This window comes from Leptodactylus fuscus, chromosome 3 (genome assembly GCF_031893055.1).
Source record: "Leptodactylus fuscus isolate aLepFus1 chromosome 3, aLepFus1.hap2, whole genome shotgun sequence".
NCBI classification, from domain to species: domain Eukaryota; kingdom Metazoa; phylum Chordata; class Amphibia; order Anura; family Leptodactylidae; genus Leptodactylus; species Leptodactylus fuscus.
In genome coordinates this window covers 142,795,043-142,815,892 of record NC_134267.1, presented here as the reverse complement: position 1 = coordinate 142,815,892, position 20,850 = coordinate 142,795,043, and the positions used below count along the sequence as shown (strand labels likewise).

Sequence of the window (20,850 nt, the reverse complement as noted above, 5' to 3'; positions counted from 1 at the left end):
ATTGGACACTTATCTCCTGTCCTGTGGATAGGAGATAGGTGTTCATTACAGCACAACCCATTTAAGGTTGTGGACTGAAGACAGTAAAAGCAGCAATTATTTAAGACTTTTTTTTAGTTTTTATAGAAAGAAGTAAGAAAAAAAAAAGTCCACAGAGTATATGTGTGAAAGCCAGCATGTCACCTTCTTTATGAGGTCAGTCAGAGGTTTTTCTTTCAGCTCCTCAATTTTCTGCTCCTTTAGACAGGAGAGATAAAACCGCTGTGTCTTCATCTCCGCCTCACTGCTAGAGTTAAATGTAGCATTCTCTGAATTAAGAAGAAATATAGTAATTAAGTATTAGGCAATGTCTGTTATTAGCACACTCGGCATAAGATAGATTGAGGTCTCCAAGATACAGAATATATATCTACATATGCAGTCTTCCACCTGATACCACCTCTACAGCTACCCTGTTTTCTATTCGTATGCAAAATGTATCTTGTTAGGGGGCGTTCACACTAGTGTCGGTGTCCGACAGATAGTGTCCGATGCTAATGTCCGCGCAAAATCTTTAGCATTAGCATTGGACATTAGCTGTGTCCATTACATTTTGCATTGATTTAAATGGGACATCATGTGTGTTCTTTACAGTCTGTGTCTGTCCTTAAGTATCCGTTCACAAAGATGTCCGATTTTTCAAGCTGTCGGACACTGACGCTAGTGTGAACCCTGCCTTACCATTTTTCTTAGTACATGAAAATTTTAAACATTGTAGATGGATTTACTAATACTGTCTAAGGTTAAATCCCACAAATCTAGCAATCAAATCGATTTCTGTGAAAAGTGCTATGGGAAAGACCGTGATATGCTATCACCATGTTTTTCCGCAGCGCTTTTTTGCTCTGACCCTCTATCCAAAATGTATTTCATCCACAAATACAAAACATTTTGGTCCATACCCAGACCTTCATCAGTTTATCGGATGAGGGTAATATAGGCAGGCATAAGAATGGAAGCCATCAAGTAAATGTCACATACTCCTGCCTATACCTGATGGCTTCCATGCTATGCCTGCCTATATTTCCCTCATCCAATAAACTGATGAAGGTCCAGGTATGGACCGAAATGTTTTGTATTTATAGGATAAAATAAATTTTGGATATTTTGGAAGCTATATTTGCGTGCCAGAATTTTTGTTCTATTGATGTACGGCTGTGAGAAGATTTTCTTGGCACCATTACTGATTACTGACTGATGTTGGGAAGAATATGCAAATCTGTCTCCCATGATGTTAATATACAGTGCCTCAGTCATGCAGGCCACTAGAGGGCACTCCCTTTAACATCATGTCCAACCTTCCCAGAGGCCTTTGCTGCAATGATGTGGGATTTTACCAAGTCAGTCTCTCAGCTGAGGACAGCTGTTTCGATCTGATTGGATCTCTTCAGCCCGGCGCAGAGAAGACTAACTTGGCAGAGGTGAGAGGCTTCAAACCAGGTTAAGGGGATATTGTCACTCCTTAGGGAGAGACCACCATATAGCGCCCCCTAGTGGGCTGCATGACTGAGGCACTATCTCCCTATATTCGACACTTTGCAGGGCCTGTACAACGCTGCAATTTACAACACATGGGGCCCAGGACTAATAGTTAAACGGTGTAAACTTGATTCTGGGGTATCATAAGACTGTCTAGACTAACTTTTGAAGCCATTGATCTACAAATTTTGACCTTGATTTTCTCTTTTTTTTAATCATTTTTTGTATTCTTGATAATACTTATGTTTGTATAGATAGGGTAGGATAGGATATTTTTAATTCATGCATATGGGCTTCAAAGTTGTATATTCCTTTCTTTACAACAATTATGAAATAACATTTTTTAGCATTCTCACCAAGTATATGTTTCAGTACAGCCTGGTTCTGATCCCATATACTGTTAAAAGTATTCCATCTTGATCTACCATCGGGCAATGGGTTTCTTTTCATCCAACCCCCACAGGAGTACTGATAGAAGTCTTGACACGGGTCCACATCTCTGTCCAGAGAATCAAGTATACGTCCAGCTACAGAAACGCAGGCCTCTGAGAGACACAGTGATCGGGACTTGTCTGACAATGAGACAGCACAACAGAATGTAATGTTTATTAAAACACAGTATCATGGACAGAATGATATAATTGCAAAAAAAGACTACACCTAATGTTATATATAACTCTTGACATCAAAAAGGCATCAGGAGGATGTGGAAAAGAACTACAGAAAAATGAGCAGGAGGTATAGAAAATGGAGAGCAATGTCACTATACAAACTGCATTGTCGATTGCAGAGATATATAAAAGAAAGATTATGAATGATAATCTGTTTTCCCTTAGCCCAAACAGCAGCACAACTGGGGTATTCCTGCCCCTATGAGCTGTTAGGACAGGTGGAATTTTTAATTACCTAACAGCTTTTGACCTCTATAAGAGGCCGGAAGACCTGCTCCTCCCTTGTGTTAGTAACAAGTATGATATACAGAGCAATCTATGCCAAGAGCTACACACACATACACAAAATCTGTACAATAGCACCTCTTAGGGAGGGAGCCTTGTGCTGCTGTTTGGGCTAAGGGAAAACAGATTATCATTCATAATCTTTCTTTCCCCCTACGCCCAACAGCAGCACAACTGGGGATTTAGCAAGTATTATCTCCCCTAGGGCGGGACCTCCTGGCAGGCTGATGCCAAGATGGAGTGCCCAAATGCTGTAGCATCGGCCGTACGCCAATCCAATCTGTAGTGTTTGGCAAAAGTCAGCTGTGAGCTCCAAGAGGCTGCAGCACATATCTGCTCTAGAGAGAGGAACCGTGTCTCTGCCCATGATGTCGCCACTGATCGGGTGGCATGGGCTCGTAGGAAATCTGGAACAGGAAGATTCTGAGCCCGTAGGGAACAGATGATAGCTTCTCTGATCCATCTAGACAGGGTTACCTTTGATGCTTTAGCGCCTCTATTGTGGCCAAACACATTAACCAGAAGATTCTCTGATCTTCGGAACGGTGCTGTACGATCCAGGTAGATACGTAGTGCTCTTACCAGATCCAGGGTGTGTAGCTTCTCCTCCTGCTCAGTGGCAGGGGAGGGAAAGAAGACCGGTAGGGTGATCACTTGATTGGTGTTCTGAAGTGTGGGTACCTTCGGCAAGAATCCTGGGACGAACCTTAGCTGTACTCTGTCAGGAAAGAAAGTTATGAAAGGTTCGGAGGCTGCTAGAGCCTGCAATTCGCCAACCCTCTTGGCGGAGGTTATTGCCAACAGAAAGGTCACTTTAAATGACAGGTACTTCCAGTCCACTTCAGATAATGGTTCGAAGGGGGGCGCACATAGCCCTTGTAGAACCACGGCCAGGTCCCACCTGGGGACAGGGGGCCGTACCTGGGGGCGGAGCCTGGCAGCCCCCCTAAGGAACTGTTTGACAAGAGGATCTTGTGATAACCGTGTCTCCAGGAGAGCAGATAGAGCTGACACTTGAACCTTGAGGGTGGCAGGTGCTAGTCCTCTCTCCAAGCCGTTCTGTAAGAACTCTAGGACTGCATCTCTGTCTGGATCGCGGTGGCTGCCTGTACACCAATCTCGGAATATCCGGGCGATCCTTTGGTAGCTCTGATTGGTTGCCTCTGCTCTTGAATGGGCTAAGGTACTTAGCACTCCCTGGGACAATCCTCTGTCTGAGCGTATGGCGCGGTTAGCCTCCAGGCAGTAAGGTTGAATTTGTCTAGGCCCAGGCACGGCCGACTGTTCAGTGACACCAGGTTCCTGACTGGTGGAAGCCTCCAGTAGTTCCCCCGACTCATAAGGATAAGGTCGGTGAACCATGCCCTTTTTGGCCAGAACGGCATGATCACTATTGCCGAAGTCTGGTCCTGCCTGAGTTTCGCCAATACCTTCGGTATCATCGGGATGGGAGGGAACACGTATGCCAGTTCGAACCTCCATGGTATTGACAGGGCATCCACAGCCAAAGGGTTGTCTTCCCGGTACAGGGAGCAAAACCTTTCTACTTTGGCATTGTGTTGGGTGGCCATCAGATCCACCTCGGGGAGACCCCACCTCCTGGTCAGGTAGTGGAAGATGTCCTGATTCAGGGACCATTCGCCTGCGGTCGGCCGGCCTCTGCTGAGTTGATCCGCTAGGATGTTCAGGCGGCCCTGGATATGTACCGCGGCCAGCTGGGAGAGGTTTCGTTCTGCCCAGGAGAAGATCAGGTTGGTGACTTGCATGAGTGAGGGGGACCTGGTTCCTCCCTGCTTGTTGATATAGTGGACTGTCGTCAGATTGTCTGATCTTACTTTGACCGCTTTCCCTCGTAGAAGTGGTGCAAATGACAGAAGGGCTCGATGAACTGCGGTAAGCTCGCGCCAGTTGGATGAGTGCGTCCTCTCCCGCTGATTCCATGTACCTTGAACCGGGGTCTCCCCCAGATGAGCTCCCCAGCCTGTGAGGGAGGCATCTGTAGTCAACAGGGTCCAGGCGGGCTGGACCGAGGACTTCCCATCTCGCAGATGGGTCCACCAGGGCAAGGTTTGCCGGGTGCTGATGGTTAACTGGATTGGCTTCTGTAAACCTGAAGGACTGTGATTCCAGACTCTCAAGATCTCGTTCTGTAGAGGGCGCATATGCCATAGGGCCCAAGGAACTGCATCTAGGGCAGCGGACATCAATCCGAGGACCTTCATCGCTGTCCTGATGGTGACCTTCCGTGTGAAAGACAAATGATGTGCCGCCCGAGCAATTTTCCTTTTGCGAGGAGAGGGTAGAGAAACCGTCATGTTGAGAGAGTCTAGAATAAGTCCCAGGAACTGAACTTGTGTTGATGGCACCATCACTGACTTCTGCCAGTTTACTAGCCACCCCAGCTTGTCTAGTAGAGCTACGACGGTCTGCACCTGCGTGGTAAGAACCTCCTTTGAATGAGCCTTCAGAAGCCAGTCGTCCAGGTACGGGACTATGAATATGCCTTGAAGGCGCAGGGCGGCAGCGACCGGAGCTATGACCTTTGTGAAGGTGTGGGGGGCGGAGGATATGCCGAACGGGAGGGCTGCGAACTGGAAGTGCGCCTCTTTCCCCTGTATGTCTACGGCAATCCTTAGGAACTTTCGGTGTGCCAGAAAGATGGGTACGTGGAGGTAGGCGTCCTTCAAGTCCAGAGTGACGAAGTGATCTCCAGGGTGCATGAAACGTAGTACTGACCTTATGGTTTCCATGCGAAACCGCAGCCTGCGGATGAAGTGATTCAGATACCTGAGATCGATGATCATACGCCACTCGCCTGATGGCTTGGGGACCAAGAAGACTGGAGAGTAGACGCCTGTGCCTTGTTCTGCGCGAGGAACCATCTCTAGCGCGGCCTTGTCCACGTACTCCTGAATCAATCTCTCCAGATGAAGTTGTTTGGGGCCCTGAAGAGGGCGGGTTCTTACCATCTTCTCTGGCGGCTGGGAAACAAAATTAATTTTATAACCTTCCTGGATCATCTGGATGACCCAGGGGTCCCGAATATTCTGCCGCCAGGCCTCCACATAGTGGGAAAGACGACCGCCCACCCCAGGGGAGGGGGGGGGGAGTAGGAAGGGGGGTGTGTACTGAGAGGGAATTAGAAGGGGGCATTCTTACGGCCACGAGATGAGCCCCGACCTCTTCCTTTCCCGGATCGCCGCTGGCCTCTGGTGCCTCTTCGAGTGCCTCTTCCTCGAAAGGAGGTACTCCGACCTTCAAGGGGCTGTGGCAGGTTCTTGCTCTTAGAGTCGGCCCAGCCTTCCATGATGTGGTCGAGCTCCCTTCCGAACAGCCGTCCGGGCTCAAAGGGGAGACCACAGAGGCTATTTTTGGAAGTAAGGTCAGCCTTCCAGGGCTTCAGCCATAGGGGTCGGCGAGCCACAGTAGCCAGTGCCATGGATCTAGCCGCCAGACGGGTCTGAAAATGGGTAGCTTCTGTCAGGTGATCCACCAACAGCGTGATGTCGGACACTGCCGCGAGGAGATCATCACGATCCACGTCGGAATCGATGTCCTTGGCCAGGGATGACAGTTCTGCGCGTAAGCCAGTTGCTACCTCATTCGCGACCATGCCCAAAGAGGCCTGGGCAGAGGCGGACGAATATACACGCCTCAAAGATCCTTCGACTCGGCGATCCATGGGGTCCCTGAGGCCCGAGCCGTCCTCTGATGGAAGGATGGAGCGCCTTGATAACTTGGCCACGGCGACGTCCACCTTTGGCGGGGGACCCCACGCCTTTAGTTGACTCTCAGAGACGGGAAAAAGTGCCTTGAAGCGTGTGGATGGCGCAAAGGATCTCTCCGGGTGCCTCCATTCGCCCTCCATCAGGCGGAGCATCTCCGAAGAGGGCCTGAAGGTACGAGACCTACGGCTAGAGCCTTCCCCGCCTTCCCGGTCTCTGATTCTTAGGGTCTTGAATACTCTGGACATTTTGTCCAGGGGAAAAATCTCCTTCTCCTCCTCTGTACTAGAAGACGACTCCACATCCCTGAGGCGCAGCTTTTCCAGAGGCGGCAGGGACAATTCGCAATCCAGCCGTGGCCTCTTGGCCAGGGAGACGGCTTCCATTCTTTTCATGGAGTCCTGGACGTACCCCTTCACCCAGGACACCATCTCTCGCATGGGAGTTGTTTCAACAGAGGGGGCCCTGCACCCCTGACAGAAGCGATATTGGGAGTCATCAGGCAGCGGCACTCTACAAGAAGCGCACGCCAGATGCTTCCTTTTGGAAGTAGCCTTCCTTCTAGGCGGAACAGTGGAGGAAGAAGAAGACATTCTGAGGAAGAAGAAAAAGGATACACTAACTACTTACTGCACTCAGAGATGCAACTCTCCAACCTCCCTCCTCCCCCCCCGGCCATGTCCACCAAACCTTAGTCAATAAAGACAGTTCTCCAGCACAGAAATTGACCAGGGAGCTTCACCAACTGATGTGCTTGCAACCGGAGCGACAAGCACTAACTGAAGCTCTAAGGGGACTTAAATAGGCCAGGGGCGGGGTTTTGCCTGGAGCCCCGCCCAAGGGGTAGGGGCTACAACGGAGCCAGAATCTCATGAAAAAAAAAAAAGGGGAGGGGAGAAGACAGGGGGAGGGGGATCTGACCCAGGTATGGTCCCCAGGACCGGGGGACCCCCCTCCCGAACTACCGTGCAATGCTCATGTCTAGGGGTTGTTCTCTTCCCGTCCGCCGCGAGACCCGCGCACTGCGCGGCGGACCCTGTTAGACGGCGGACCGGAGGAACCTGAGAAAGGTTCCTAGGTCTAGCGTTCCTAGGGGAAAGCCCCGACCCGGTGCCCCAGTCAGACAGGAGCGTGCACGAGCCGGCAGGGTCCCCGCCGGGAGAAGGGGACCTCTGCTGAAAAAAGAGGATGTCCAGAAAAAGATCTTCTGCTGTCAGGTACCGGTGGGGGAGAGTAGTGGACCCCTATAGGAGGTCAGAACATCTGCTCCCCCCCTGACCACCTGTCCTGTCCCACAGGACAGAAAAAAACACAAGGGAGGAGCAGGTCTTCCGGCCTCTTATAGAGGTCAAAAGCTGTTAGGTAATTAAAAATTCCACCTGTCCTAACAGCTCATAGGGGCAGGAATACCCCAGTTGTGCTGCTGTTAGGCGTAGGGGGAAATGGGCTGTGCCTCCATGTTTAGTGTTGGCATTTTTAGTTTTATTCGTATGCATGCAGTAAACACATATTTTACATATAAGTGCGGACCTGGCACAGTTTGCATCCTAGTCTCTGCATTACTGCAGACCAAACTCTGGGCAGGGAGCCACAAGCAAAGCCAACAGTTTGAAGTGGATTTTTTCACCAAGAGACATAGAATTGAAAGGTTTATCATCAACAACAAGTATTTAAAGTGAAAATCCACCTTTAGAGGCCCTTATATACTGTATTTTACTTATAGGTTTAGAAAATAAGAGGAACTGAAAAAAACAAGATTGCCATGAAGGAGAGAAATGTCACTAAAATGCTGAATAAAATGATAAATACCAATAAGGGCTGATGCAAGTAATAAATCGTAATGATATCTCCTTCTTCAGGCTGGTACAATCAACAAAAAACTATCTATCTATCTATCCATCTATCTATTCACTGATCTAACATCTGTCTAGCTATAGATCTAATCTATGGCATAATTAAAGTCTTGTGTCCCCAATGCAAACTTTGAGCGGGCTCCCCTGCCCCATCCCTACAGCGTATTTGTGATAGCAGTGGTTAAGGGTTCTGCAGGTATCCCAGAGACTTGAAAGGGATACAATAAAGTTCCAGGACTGCTGTTATCAAGAATATGGTGAGTGAGCAGCACTGCACAATATAAATAATGAAGGGGTCGAAGTGCTCTCAAAAGCGTTGTGGTCCCTTAAAACAGCTGATCAGAAGCGGTCCCAGGTGTTGGATTCCTACTGATCTCTTATGGATGATCTATCCTAAAGCTAGATCATCAATGACAGGTAACAGCAATGCCCTTCTAGAGCGATCCCTGCTCGATGATCGGGAAAAACCAGATATAATCTTTGCTGCCTGGAGAATTCAGCAGTGACCTCCACAGGACTCTGCTGCCGGAGGTATATTAGCTTTACATAGGAGACAGTGGTTGGGGAATCAGGCTTTCCCCATCCGCTGCCATTATGCTGCAGGGCCCCAGCCTTCTCCATCTGGCCGTGGGTCTTCTACTCCAGCTATGTTTCTATCCAAATATAGAAACTGCACTGGCAAGGGAACAGAGTAGCAGCCCCAGGGAACAAACATACTTGTGCCAATAATGAATAAAAATAAAAATTAGACAGTACTCCCATAATAAAAGTGAAAAAGGTAATGCTATTTTTAATGACCCAGAGGCAAATCAATCTATCTAGCTACAGTATCTTTATTTGATATCTATCTATTGATCTATCTAATATCTATCTACTGATCTATCTAATATCTATCTATCTATCTATCTATCTACTGATCTATCTATCTATCTATCTATCTATCTATCTATCTATCTATCTATCTATCCATCCTTCATTCCTTCTTTCCCTATGTTCTAGAAGACAAGTGATTTTAAAGTACACAATGAGTGACAAGAACATTCCTGCTCCCATTACCACCCTGCTGGGGCCTCACTTGTCACAAACTCAGTTCTGGCTCAGAAACAGAATAGTTTTCACAGAATCAGGTAACAATGGGGTGTTCAGCAGTCGTCCCCTCTAAAGTATATTAATGGGAGCGGTTATCTAAGAAAAGTGTATTTCCTGCGGTACATAGTTAATACAATAATAACTATAGAGCATGGAGCCTTATTCTTAGATGACTAAATTTGGCAGTATGGAATAGTGTTTCTTACCAAAACATTAATCTTCAAAAGGGGGCTGTAATGTTGATGTTCATTACCGTACTTAAAGGCGCAGGATGTTTTAACCAGTCCATTAATTATATGGGAACTTATAGGCACTTTCTTTCAGAAATAGATAGGCAAATAAAGTTTTAGCTAAAATAACTTCCAAGCAATTGCAAATTATTTCTATGTCTGTAGACAGAATTTGCTAAGTAATTCTAACTACTCTCAGTACTCTGTAGGAGTGAACTAGTAGAGGAGTGTCAAGTGAAATGTGAGCTATCATTCTTCATACGTTGAAGGAAAAAAGTACAACACTTAAGGTTGTAAGCACTGAGAGGTTCTTATTTTTCAATGGAGATATCCTTTTATACATTTCCCATTCTGTCACTCATCACTGCTATGCTTTACTCTTGCTTTCCTACTACTTCTATAGGATTAATCCTTGTTCTATATTTGATGAGAATTTAGACATACAATATGCAGAGGGGTAACTTGAAGGTCTGGGGCTTCAATGTCAGATCTGTAACAGGGCCCCCACTTACCATGTGCTATTGGTGTCCTCGTAAATTGTGCAGAGACCTTTGGGGACCCTCAGACTCTAGGGCCCGGTAGCTAGCTCTACACCCCCTATAGCTACACCCCTGGACATATGTTAGTATTGTTGCCAAGAATCAATTATTATTATGCAAAATCACATGCAAGTGCTTAGGTCATACAAAATTAAAAAGAACTAGTATCTTGATACCTGAGACTTGCTGAACTCCTAAAGCAATGAGACTTCCAATGAGTAACAATCCTAGAACTGCACTTAGGGCTCCCAGAAAAACTTCAGGCTGAGATCTACCTCCAAGGGAACTAAAGATATGCCCTCGTCCCTTCCGAAAGCCAACCTGGAAAAACAAGTAGATCACAGATGCAAAATATATAAGATGCATGGCATTGGAAAACATTTGTAAAATGACCAACCTATTTTCCTATTAACCAAGTGTTTCAGATGTTAAACTCATATCATATACGGTAAGTAAACCAAAGATGTATAACCAGGGTGACTTCCAGCCAACTATTTGGAGGATATAACACTGATGACCTATCCTTTGAATTATAAGTAGTCTAATTTCTGGAACCACCAGAGATAAACTGAGAAAAAGGGCCAATGAATGATGAAGGCAGGATGGCACTATGATGGGCCCTGTTCCATTCAAGTAAAGAGGATTGATCTGTAGTACCAGACAGAGCCACCAGGACAACTACAGAACTGTGCCTAAACAATGAAGCAAAGGTATCACTTTATGAATTCAATGGAAGACCAGATGATCAGTCAGCTTATTGTCTAGGATGCCAGGAGGCAGGCTCCTGACTATCTGATAACTTTGTTCCACCATTGCATTTATATCATAATAAAGAAAGTTTCCATCACAATGTCCAATTTCATAGTAATTGTTAATCAAAATAAGAAAGCCTACGTGATGAATTGCTGTAATAGAAAATATATCCATTTTGTTGTATATAAATTCAGTCACAGATCGTATACCCTATTCACCACCTAGGCACAATATGCTTCCACACTAGGCTACATGGGAGGAAGGCCCCTTGCAGACGACCGTGGTGTGGGTCAGTGTGCTAGCTCTGTATTTCACGGATAGCACATTGGCCCATTCTATTCTATGGGCCCTTACACATGGCTGTGATTTTCACGGTCCTCTATTTGGGTTAACAATCCAGATCCTATTCCTGTCCTATTTTGTACCCATGCTTCTGTGGCACCTATTCATTTAATTAAAAGAGCCACAGAAGCATGGTCCATGCATGGGCGACACACAGGGGACATCCCTGTGTCCCCCATGTGCAGCACATGCTTTTAATTCATGGCAGGCCAGTTGCAACATGGTCGTTTGCAAGCAGCCTAAAACAAATCCACATTTGCACAAATCCGCACAAACAGCTGCTGCCACTTTATGATATACTATCTTCAAAATTGTGAGGATGTTTAGAGCCAAGGACAACCTTATTAAATTTTAGATTTAATATGCACAAGAAAAATATAGTGCTTACAGGAAACATACACAAAAAAAGTCCAGTGCTTACAAGAAACATACAAAAAAGTACAGTGCTTACAGGAAAAGATGTCATTAAAAAAGACATATACGTGCAAACAATGCAATATAAAAAAACAATAAAATAAAACAGACATCTTACAGTCTGGTCGTTGCAGAGCAGCAGAAGAAATGGACAGATGACATGCCAGGCTGTGTCTCCAAACTGACAATTAGGTATTCTGACATCATCCTTTTTAAAAGACCCTCACCCAGCCCCCTTACTGGAACTTCTCATCTGTGACTAAACGGGCTGATCATTTTGGGAACATGCCATTTATTTCAATGGTTACTACATATAGGTATAATATGCCTGTCAAGACCACATATAGGTATGATATACCTGTCAAGTGATGCTACACACTTTTACAAGTCCAGGTATACCAAACATGAAGAAATTATACTTCATTCCCCAGACAAATAATTTGGGCCACTTATGAAGGCACGACATCCATGTTTTTGACACATGCTGCACTGAAATCACAACTGATCACCTGAATCCTGTGGAAAGGGTTATGGTATGGGAAATTACCATACAAATTAGAATTACTATACTCAGGAAACGCTCAGTTCAGCCAGACTTACTGAAACATTGAAGCAGAATTCGGTTATAACATGGAACGAAAAAACATAACTAGACCAAATTGATAACTACACAGTATAGCATATATATATATAATTAAACTCACTACATATAAGATATGGCCAGTTAATTATAGAGATTAAAGGGGTATACCAATATTGAGTATTCATTGCGTATTGAGATCATACACAAAGCATCTTAAATAGCTGCTTTGCATTAGGGACTATGAGGCAGTGGTCCCACATATATCAAGCATTTATAGCATATCCAGTGGATATCCCATAAGCACTCAAGATAGTGTAAACGTTGTTCAAAGTATCAGCTAATTGCTGTCTCTTGGATTACAAAGACCCACGCTACCAGGTCTACTGTTTAGCACCTCAAAACAAGCACACAAGTCCACATACTGTAGTTGCATTTATTAAACTTAATTTACCGCTAATAGAAATAAAGTGACAGGTAGTAATAAGCCCGTCTATACTTTAACCCCTTCCCATTGAAGGATTTTTTTCAATTTTAGTTTTTCATTTTTGACTCCTCCTCTTTCAAACCCCATAACTTTTTTATTTTTCCATTCTCAGAGGCATATGAAGGCTTAGTGTTTGCCGGACAAATTGTTCTTCATGATGCAACCATTAATTACTCTGTACAATGTACTGGGAAGCTGAAAAATAGAATAGGGAGGATTTGAAGAAAAAGTGCATTTTTGCGAATTTCTTACAAGCTTCTTTTAGGGGCCATTCACACGGAGCAAAATGGTACGGATACCACGCATATTATCTGTGAGGGATCGGTGGCAGATTCTGCATGGTACTCTATGGGAAGGCTTTTTTACCGTGTGGAGTCTGCCGCCGATCCCGCACGGATACCGCGCGGATAAGAGCCATAATACACGCGGTATCTGCACCATTTTGCTCCATGTGAATGCCGTTCACTCTGCAGCCAAAATGACAAGTTCTCTGTATTCTATGTTTCAGTTCAATTCTAGGGATACCAAATTTATAAGGTTTTGTTTCTATTTCAACCCCTTAACATAAATCTAAAACTGACATCCACAACTTTTTTTATTCTTTTGTGTATGGGGATGCATAAGGCATCTTTTTTTTTTTTTGCGGCGTCATGTGTAATTTTAGTTATACCATTTTGGGAAATTGCTATTACTTTCATCAATTTTAATCAGAGGCGAAACAGTGAAAAAAAACCTCGGTTTGGTACTTTTGTTTTTTTCCTGCTACAGTGTTTAACATATGGGAAACATATTTTTATAGATTTGTATGTGTTCTAGGGAAAGGGGTGATTTGAATTTTTAATATATATATATATATATATATATATATATATATTTATATTTCTTTTTACTTTATTTTTTATTTTTGCATTCATTAGACCCCCTACAATGCATGGCAAATTGCTGGCACTTCTATTGCGGGCTGCTTAGAGCCTAGGAGACTTCAAAAGGCTCCAAGCTGTTATGGTAATGGGATGCCGCATCTGGATCTGGCTCGAGGTGCCAGCGATTTTCTGTAAGGGCTGGTTCACACGGTGGAAAATTATTATTAACAAATGTTGGCTCCTTAATAAATTTTGTAATGTACTTTATTAACAAATTTTGTCTACTTTCCGTGAAACCCTGCATCTCATTATTCTATCCCTTGTTTCTGTATTGAGAGCTCTTCTGCCTCTCACTGAATGTTAGGCTGGGTTTACACTGGGTTTTTGGACCGGATTTTGACACAGGAATCCACTCCAGATTAGGCCCAAATGAATGGGCCTAGTCGGGAGGGAGTGTCGTGCAGCAGACGCCCACGGCTGATTCAGCCATGGAATCTGCAGCAAGAAAGGGTAGGTCTTTTTTTTCTGAACGGGAAGAAACCGCTCACGTAAAAAGGAAGTGAACGGCTGCCACTGAAGTCAATGGAAGGCGTTTTTTTTTGGACTGGATTCTGAGGCAGATTCCGCATCAAAATCTGGTCCAAAAAACTCTGTGTGAACCCAGCCTTACTGTGTATAGGAGTACAGGACTATGTGAAAGTGAGGGTAGGAGAGAGTCATTTCAAACAGTCATATCTCAGACATTATAGTACACCATACTAGTATGGCAGATGTCGAGAAACGGTTAACTAGTGATATTTCTGAAAATAATTCAGATACATGAGTTTGTACATTTGAAAATTCAGTGAGAGGCAGGAGATGGAATTTCTTAATAAAATATTTGACAAAATTCATTAATGACACAAATACTGCCAGAAAATCAAAAGTTGTCCAAAAGTTTAGCTATGCTTCAAGCTTAGCATAATCATGTAAATTATTAGAACTATTATAATTCCCATAGCATCGATTGACTAATCCTAGGAGCCTTGTTAGGTAGTTGTGAATTTAATACATATCAAATTCAACATAGCATAATCCAGTTTGAAAAGATACTACATGACAACTGTAAAAATTTCCATGCTGCTATTTCAAGGGGTTATCCCATGAACTGAAGAAAAAAAATCTGGAATGGTGTGAACCATGGTTTAAATAGCAGATTCACACGGGGTATTTTGGTCAGGATTTTGAGGCCGTATTCGCCAGCACCAGCATCTAGTCGCGGCTACTCGTATTTTGGACCGGAAGGAGCTGGCCTCCGCCTTAGGTTCCGGTCCAAAATGCCGCATGTAAACCCGGCCTTAGGCCGCGTTCACATGATGTCTTTTGGCACGTAATGTGGTATGTAGATGCCGCGGGAGGTTTTGCGGGCTGTATACGCTCCCATTGTTTTCAATGGGAGCCGGTACCGTATACGTGGCCGCAAAATAGCGCCGCGTATACGGTACCGGCTTCCATTGAAAACAATGGGAGCGTATACGGCCCGCAAAACCTCCCACGGCGTCTACGTACCACATTACGTGCCAAAAGACATTGTGTGAACCTGGCCTTAGACTTCACTTCCCAAACCTAAGGTTGCAAACAGTGTTGACACAAACCATCAGAAGGCTTTTGTACAATATAGGACTACAAGCCAGACATTCAGCCACCAGTCTTCCACTATCCTCACTCTCCTGCTCTCAAAGTCTATCATAGTGTACAGCAAGATGGCAGCAGAAGCTGAAATGGAAGTCTATATTCTTCAGGAAGGTGTCCCGCTTTTGTCTTGGATGAAATTATAGCCATAGATTGATCTGGAGACATTGGCAATCTTCATATGGGATGATCATACTGATCGACTCCTGTAGCTTAGCCAATTACATTACACTGATTTGGTCATGGAACCAGTGGAACAGTCGTTTATCCAGAGTGTCCCAGTTTCAACAGGACAACTCCATGAAGCATGTTGTTTGTGCTACCTCAGCACCTGTGTGGCCTAAATGTACTACTATAGCATTCAGCGTTTCTGGACATGTCTCCATTTGAGCATATTTGGAATCATTATTGTTCAGCAATTGCAAAGAGAGCTGCCAACAGCCAATCTTCATGATTTGCGTGCCCAAGTGCGTTCAGTGTAGTATAACATTCCTCAGACAAGTATTAATAACCATGTGCCAAGGAGTGTAAGTATGTGTATGCCTGCGTATGGTGCTCACACTTGAGAGATGTTTTGAATATTTTGATTCCTTTGTTTATAATTTGCATATAATTAAAATGTCTATCAATCCTGTGATTTCCATAATTAAAATACTTTTCCTTTGCAGTGTTGTAATTTCAATATTGAGACCTTATCTTTACAAATCTGGAATACTAGGCAACCACCCCTGTCATGGATTGTTTGAGTGGATGTGCTATCAGTATGGTGCACCTGTACAATTTCCTCCATTACTATTTAAGCCTGTCTGCATCCTGCTGTGAACCATTGCGTCACTCAATACCAGGTGAATGAGTCCTTTTTTCAGTGATAGGATTGATGATGATGTTTTGTTCGGTTAATTACTTTTCATTTTATCATAGGTACTTGCAAAAAATGGGGACCTTTGACACAATTTGCGAGCTTACGTATTTTCGCCAAAATATCAGCAAAGATGTCATGACTATTAACTCTAGATGCAGCCAGGCCCTGTTATGTTTGAGGAGCTGGTACTAGTGGGGCTTAGCCTAAAAAGTATGGGTGTGACTAATAGGGAGTAAGCCAGCATTGTACACCCTATATTATCATGTGTATCATTTGGAATATAAGGCATCTATCCCTTCGTGGATTGTAGGTGTGTGTGTGAGTGGAAGCGTTTTGAAGAGTGAAAGGCGGCAAAACAAAAACCTGCCCATGGTTAACAAGAATCAAAGAATTCAACAAAAGTCATAAAACACGGAAGAAGGGTAAGGAAGTAAGATCAGTAGAAAGTAGAACAGATAGCATCTGGGAAAACAAAGACATCCAGGGGGACAGACAAGAAAGGGGGAGACTGTTAGGAGTATTTTGTGTCGTGGGTATTGGTGCACACCTTCTGACTTGCTCGCACGCACTGTTGGTAGGCAGCTTGATTTCCTGGTTCATTAGTCTGTCCTCCCATTTGCACCTGGGAGGAGTGGTCTCTACTCTGTATTTAAACCCATGCCTCCCATGGTTCTGTGCTGAGTGTCGCTTTTACAGAGCTAGGCCTTAGCAGGAGGAGTAGGTGGTTATCTTGGATAGAGGAAGTTCCGTGGTTGGTTTTTGGGAGGTTTTGGGTGAACAAGTTGGTTTGTGTGTTTTCCCTTCTGTGTTCACCAATCCTCCCTCCGTGTATAATTGACTGTGTGAGTGAATTGCCTTATCCTTTGATTTCTACTCAGTTTCCCTGTGTTTGTTTCCTAGTGTACGGTTCCTTCCCATATTGGTTTGGGGAATCCTTTCCTACATGTTTCCTGTGTGCTGCTTGTGTTGTTAGTCAGCGCACACCCTTGTCAGTCCCTGTCAGTAGCAGCTTCACTTGTTCGTTAGGGGTGACCCCCTTTAGTCTCCAGTCCCTAGAGATCTTATAGGGCATTCCTTCTCCCACTTCCCTCTAGGCCTACGGTGTCAGTGAGAGAGGAGCTGTCGGGGTCAGGTTTAGCCTGAGAACAGCCGACCTACACCCGTGAGGCAGGGACCGGGTTAGCTAGTGGGAGTAGTGCAGGGCGAGATTCCCTACTGCAATCCCTTAGCCCCGTTGCAGCTACCTGGACTGACATAACAGTACACTCAGCCGGTAAAAAAAAAAAAAAAAAAAAAAAAAAAAGGAAAGGTTCGTTTGCATTATGACGGACCTGAAACAGTTGTACCAGGCGGTGCAGCAGATCTCCACTGAGATGGAGGGGATCAAGCTACGAATGGATGCCATCCAAGCTTCTGGCGTATCTCAATTACAGCAGTTGGCTCAACACACAGCCTCTCAGGTGGAGGGCATACAGAGGCAGGTGAGTAGCGCCCCTGTGGGTCGGCCTCTGGAGCCCAAAGTCAGCTTACCTGAACCCTTCCGAGGTAAGAGGTCAGATTTTTTCCGATTTCAAAAGGACTGTCTTTTGTATTTCCGGCTACGGCCGTTTTCCTCCGGTTCTGAGGTACAGAGAGTTGGGATTATTATTACTTTATTGAGAGATGATCCCCTCATCTGGGCACATTCGTTACCAGCCGACTCAGCTTGCTTACTAACTGTAGAGGCGTTTTTCTCCACAATGGGGTTACTGTATGACGACCCAGACAGGGTACGCACGGCTGAGTATAACCTACGACGTGTGGTGCAAGGGGATCACGCTATAGAGAAATATTGCACAGAGTTTCGTAGGTGGGCAGCAGAAGTACACTGGAATGACCCCGCTCTACTTAGTCAGTTTGAGACAGGGCTCTCGGACCAGGTTAAAGACCATCTAGTTTCTCACCCTGTTCCGGGAGATCTAGATGAGGCCATGCAGCTGGCAATTAGAGTTGGACGGCGCCTCCGGGAGCGTGGAGACAAGAGTCCTGGGGGGGTTAGCCCTCCTCAATTCTCTGTTTTTGGAGAGGACCCGGGGGACCAACCCATGCAGATTGGGGCCACTGTGCGAAGTGCTAGACCCAAGAGTGAAGGGTCCCGCACAGTACGCTGTTTTGTGTGTGGAGGAATGGGACATTTAGCAAGGGTGTGCCCCTCCAGAGAATGGTTCGCCAAGGAGGGTAATAACCCCAGGTCTATTGAGAGTAAGGGGAGAAAACCTACTAAGGAGGGAGGTGTGCATATTTCCTGTACTCAGACTGCCGGGTTGACCCTTGATGGATGGGTAAATGGGCAGAAGTGCCGGATTTTGGTTGATTGTGGTTCGGCAGTCAACCTTATTGACTCAGAGTTTTGCGAGCAACTAAGGGTGAGTCCTTTGGTCTTGAAGTCTCAGATACCGGTGTGGGCTATTGATAAGACCCCTCTACAGCAATCTGTCATCTCCAAACAGGTGGAGGGTCTGGAGTTTATTGTGGGTGGCCACAGGGAAGAGATTGACTTGTTCTTGTTGTCTAAATTACCAGCACAAGTAGTGTTGGGGTGGCCCTGGCTGAAGCAGCATAACCCTATTATCAACTGGGAGACCGAGACAGTAGTTTCTTGGGGGCATGGGTGTAATGGTCGATGTCTGCCCATATCCGTGATGTCTTTGTCTATAGACAATTTGCCTCAAGAAATATGTGAGTTCAGGGAGGTCTTTGAGGAAAGGGCAGCCAAGACATTACCACCACATCGCACCTATGATTGCTCGATTAAATTTATACCTAATGCAGTGTTACCCAAGACAAGGTTGTACAATCTCACTATTCCGGAGAGGGAGGCGCTCAAAGAGTATATTGAGGGGAGTCTAGAGGTGGGGCATATTCGCCCATCTAAGTCCCCAGTAGCAGTGGGGTTTTTCTTTGTAAAGAAGAAAGATGGAGGGTTGCGCCCTTGTTTGGATTTTAGGGAGATTAATAAAATCACGGTGCGGAATCCCTATCCCATCCCGTTGATCTCGGATCTTTTCAGCCAGATTACGGGAGCTCGCTGGTTTAGTAAAATAGATTTACGTGGGGCGTATAACTTGCTGAGAATCAAGAAGGAGGATGAGTGGAAAACAGCGTTTAACACACCCCTAGGACACTTTGAGAATCTGGTGATGCCTTTCGGTCTAACCAATGCGCCCGCGTTTTTTCAGAATTTTATTAATGATGTACTAAGTGCCGTCATAGGGAGGGGGGTTGTGGTCTATCTGGACGATATACTCATTTACACCCCGGATTTGGAGACTCATTGGGAGAGAGTGAGAGAGGTTTTAAATCTCCTGAGGGTTAACCAATTAAGTGCTAAGCTGGAGAAATGTGTGTTCGCGGTCAATAAATTATGTTTCCTTGGCTATATCCTATCGGACAAGGGGTTCGAGATGGATCCTGAGAAGGTCAGGGCAGTCTTGGAGTGGCCGCGACCTGAGAACCTAAAGGCGGTCCAACGGTTCTTGGGATTCTCCAACTATTATCGCCAGTTTATTAAGGGATTTTCTGAGGTTGTGAAACCCATCTCGGACTTGACTAAGAAGGGGGCTGACTGTGCTAAGTGGTCGCCAGAGGCGCTAGCCGCGTTTGAAGAATTGAAGAAGCGATTCTCCTCCGCTCCCATTTTGAGACAGCCGGATGAGAGGTTGGCCTTCCGAGTGGAGGTGGATGCCTCCTCGGTGGGGGTGGGTGCAGTACTTTCTCAGGAGTTCGAGGAGGGTACGCATCCCTGTGCCTTCTTTTCTAAGAAATTCTCTGCCTCTGAACGGAATTATGACATCGGAGATAGAGAACTACTGGCAATAAAACTAGCGTTCGAACATTGGCGTCATTTCCTGGAGGGGGCCAGAAGGCCAGTCCAGGTATTTACCGATCACAAGAATTTGGTTTATCTTGGGTCGGCGAAGAGATTAAATGCACGGCAGGCCAGATGGGCTCTATTTTTTGCGCGGTTCCATTTTACCGTGACTTATGTGCCGGGTTCAAAGAATGTTAAGGCTGATGCTTTATCCCGGTATATGTCGACTGAGGAGGAACGAGAGGCTCCGGCCACTATTCTTGGGGATGGAGTGGTGGTAGCAGTATTGGGCACGAAATTGGAGAAAGCCTTGATCGAAGCGCAACACGCTGCACCTTCCAAGATACCTAGAAACAAGCTGTTTGTCCCAACTACTCTCCGACAAAGTCTACTGAGGGAGTGTCACGAGTCGGTTCTTGCTGGTCACCCGGGGGTTTCAGAGACCATGAGATTGGTGTCTAGGAATTTTTGGTGGCCAGGGTGGAGTAAGGATGTCTTGCAGTTTGTTCAAAATTGTTCGGTCTGTGCAAGAGCCAAGGCGTCGCATACCCGTCCCCACGGTCTTCTACATCCGTTAGAACCTCCTAAGGCACCTTGGACTCATCTGTCTATGGATTTCATCACGGGCCTTCCAGTGTCTAAGGGTTTCACGGTCATTTGGGTAGTCGTTGACCGCTTCACGAAAATGTGCCATTTGATCCCGTTTTCCAGGCTGCCATGTGCCAAGACACTATCAGGGTCATTTATTAAAGAAATTGTAAGGTTGCATGGTCTTCCTGAGGAGATCGTTTCGGACAGGGGTCCGCAATTTGTGGCTAAATTCTGGCGGGCTTTTTGCAGCAGGTTGGGAGTTACACTGTCGTTTTCCTCCGGGTTTCACCCGGAGTCTAACGGGCAAACAGAGAGGAAGAATCAGGATGTGGAACAGTTTTTGAGGTGTTTTGTTCGAGAGAATCAGAATAATTGGGCTGACTTTCTTCCCCTGGCAGAATTTTCCTTAAACAACCATGATTCCAACGCCACAGGTACCACACCTTTTTTTTGCTCCGGTGGTAGACATCCTGTTTTCGGAGTATTTTCTTCCATTTCGTCCCCAGTTCCGGAGGAGGAGCTATTTT

General features: G+C 45.5%; 1 protein-coding gene across 1 annotated transcript in view; it reads right to left on the bottom strand.

The window, feature by feature from the left end:
- ECE2 (endothelin converting enzyme 2) overlaps positions 1-20,850 on the bottom strand; it is a 61,139-nt gene that overhangs the window by 22,110 nt on the left and 18,179 nt on the right. Inside the window, exons 3-5 of the mRNA XM_075268453.1 lie at positions 10,087-10,231; positions 1,875-2,090; positions 184-308 (exon numbers count right to left, since the gene is read on the bottom strand). Of these exons, the coding sequence (XP_075124554.1) occupies positions 184-308; positions 1,875-2,090; positions 10,087-10,231 (486 nt within the window). The remainder of the gene's footprint in view (positions 1-183; positions 309-1,874; positions 2,091-10,086; positions 10,232-20,850) is intronic.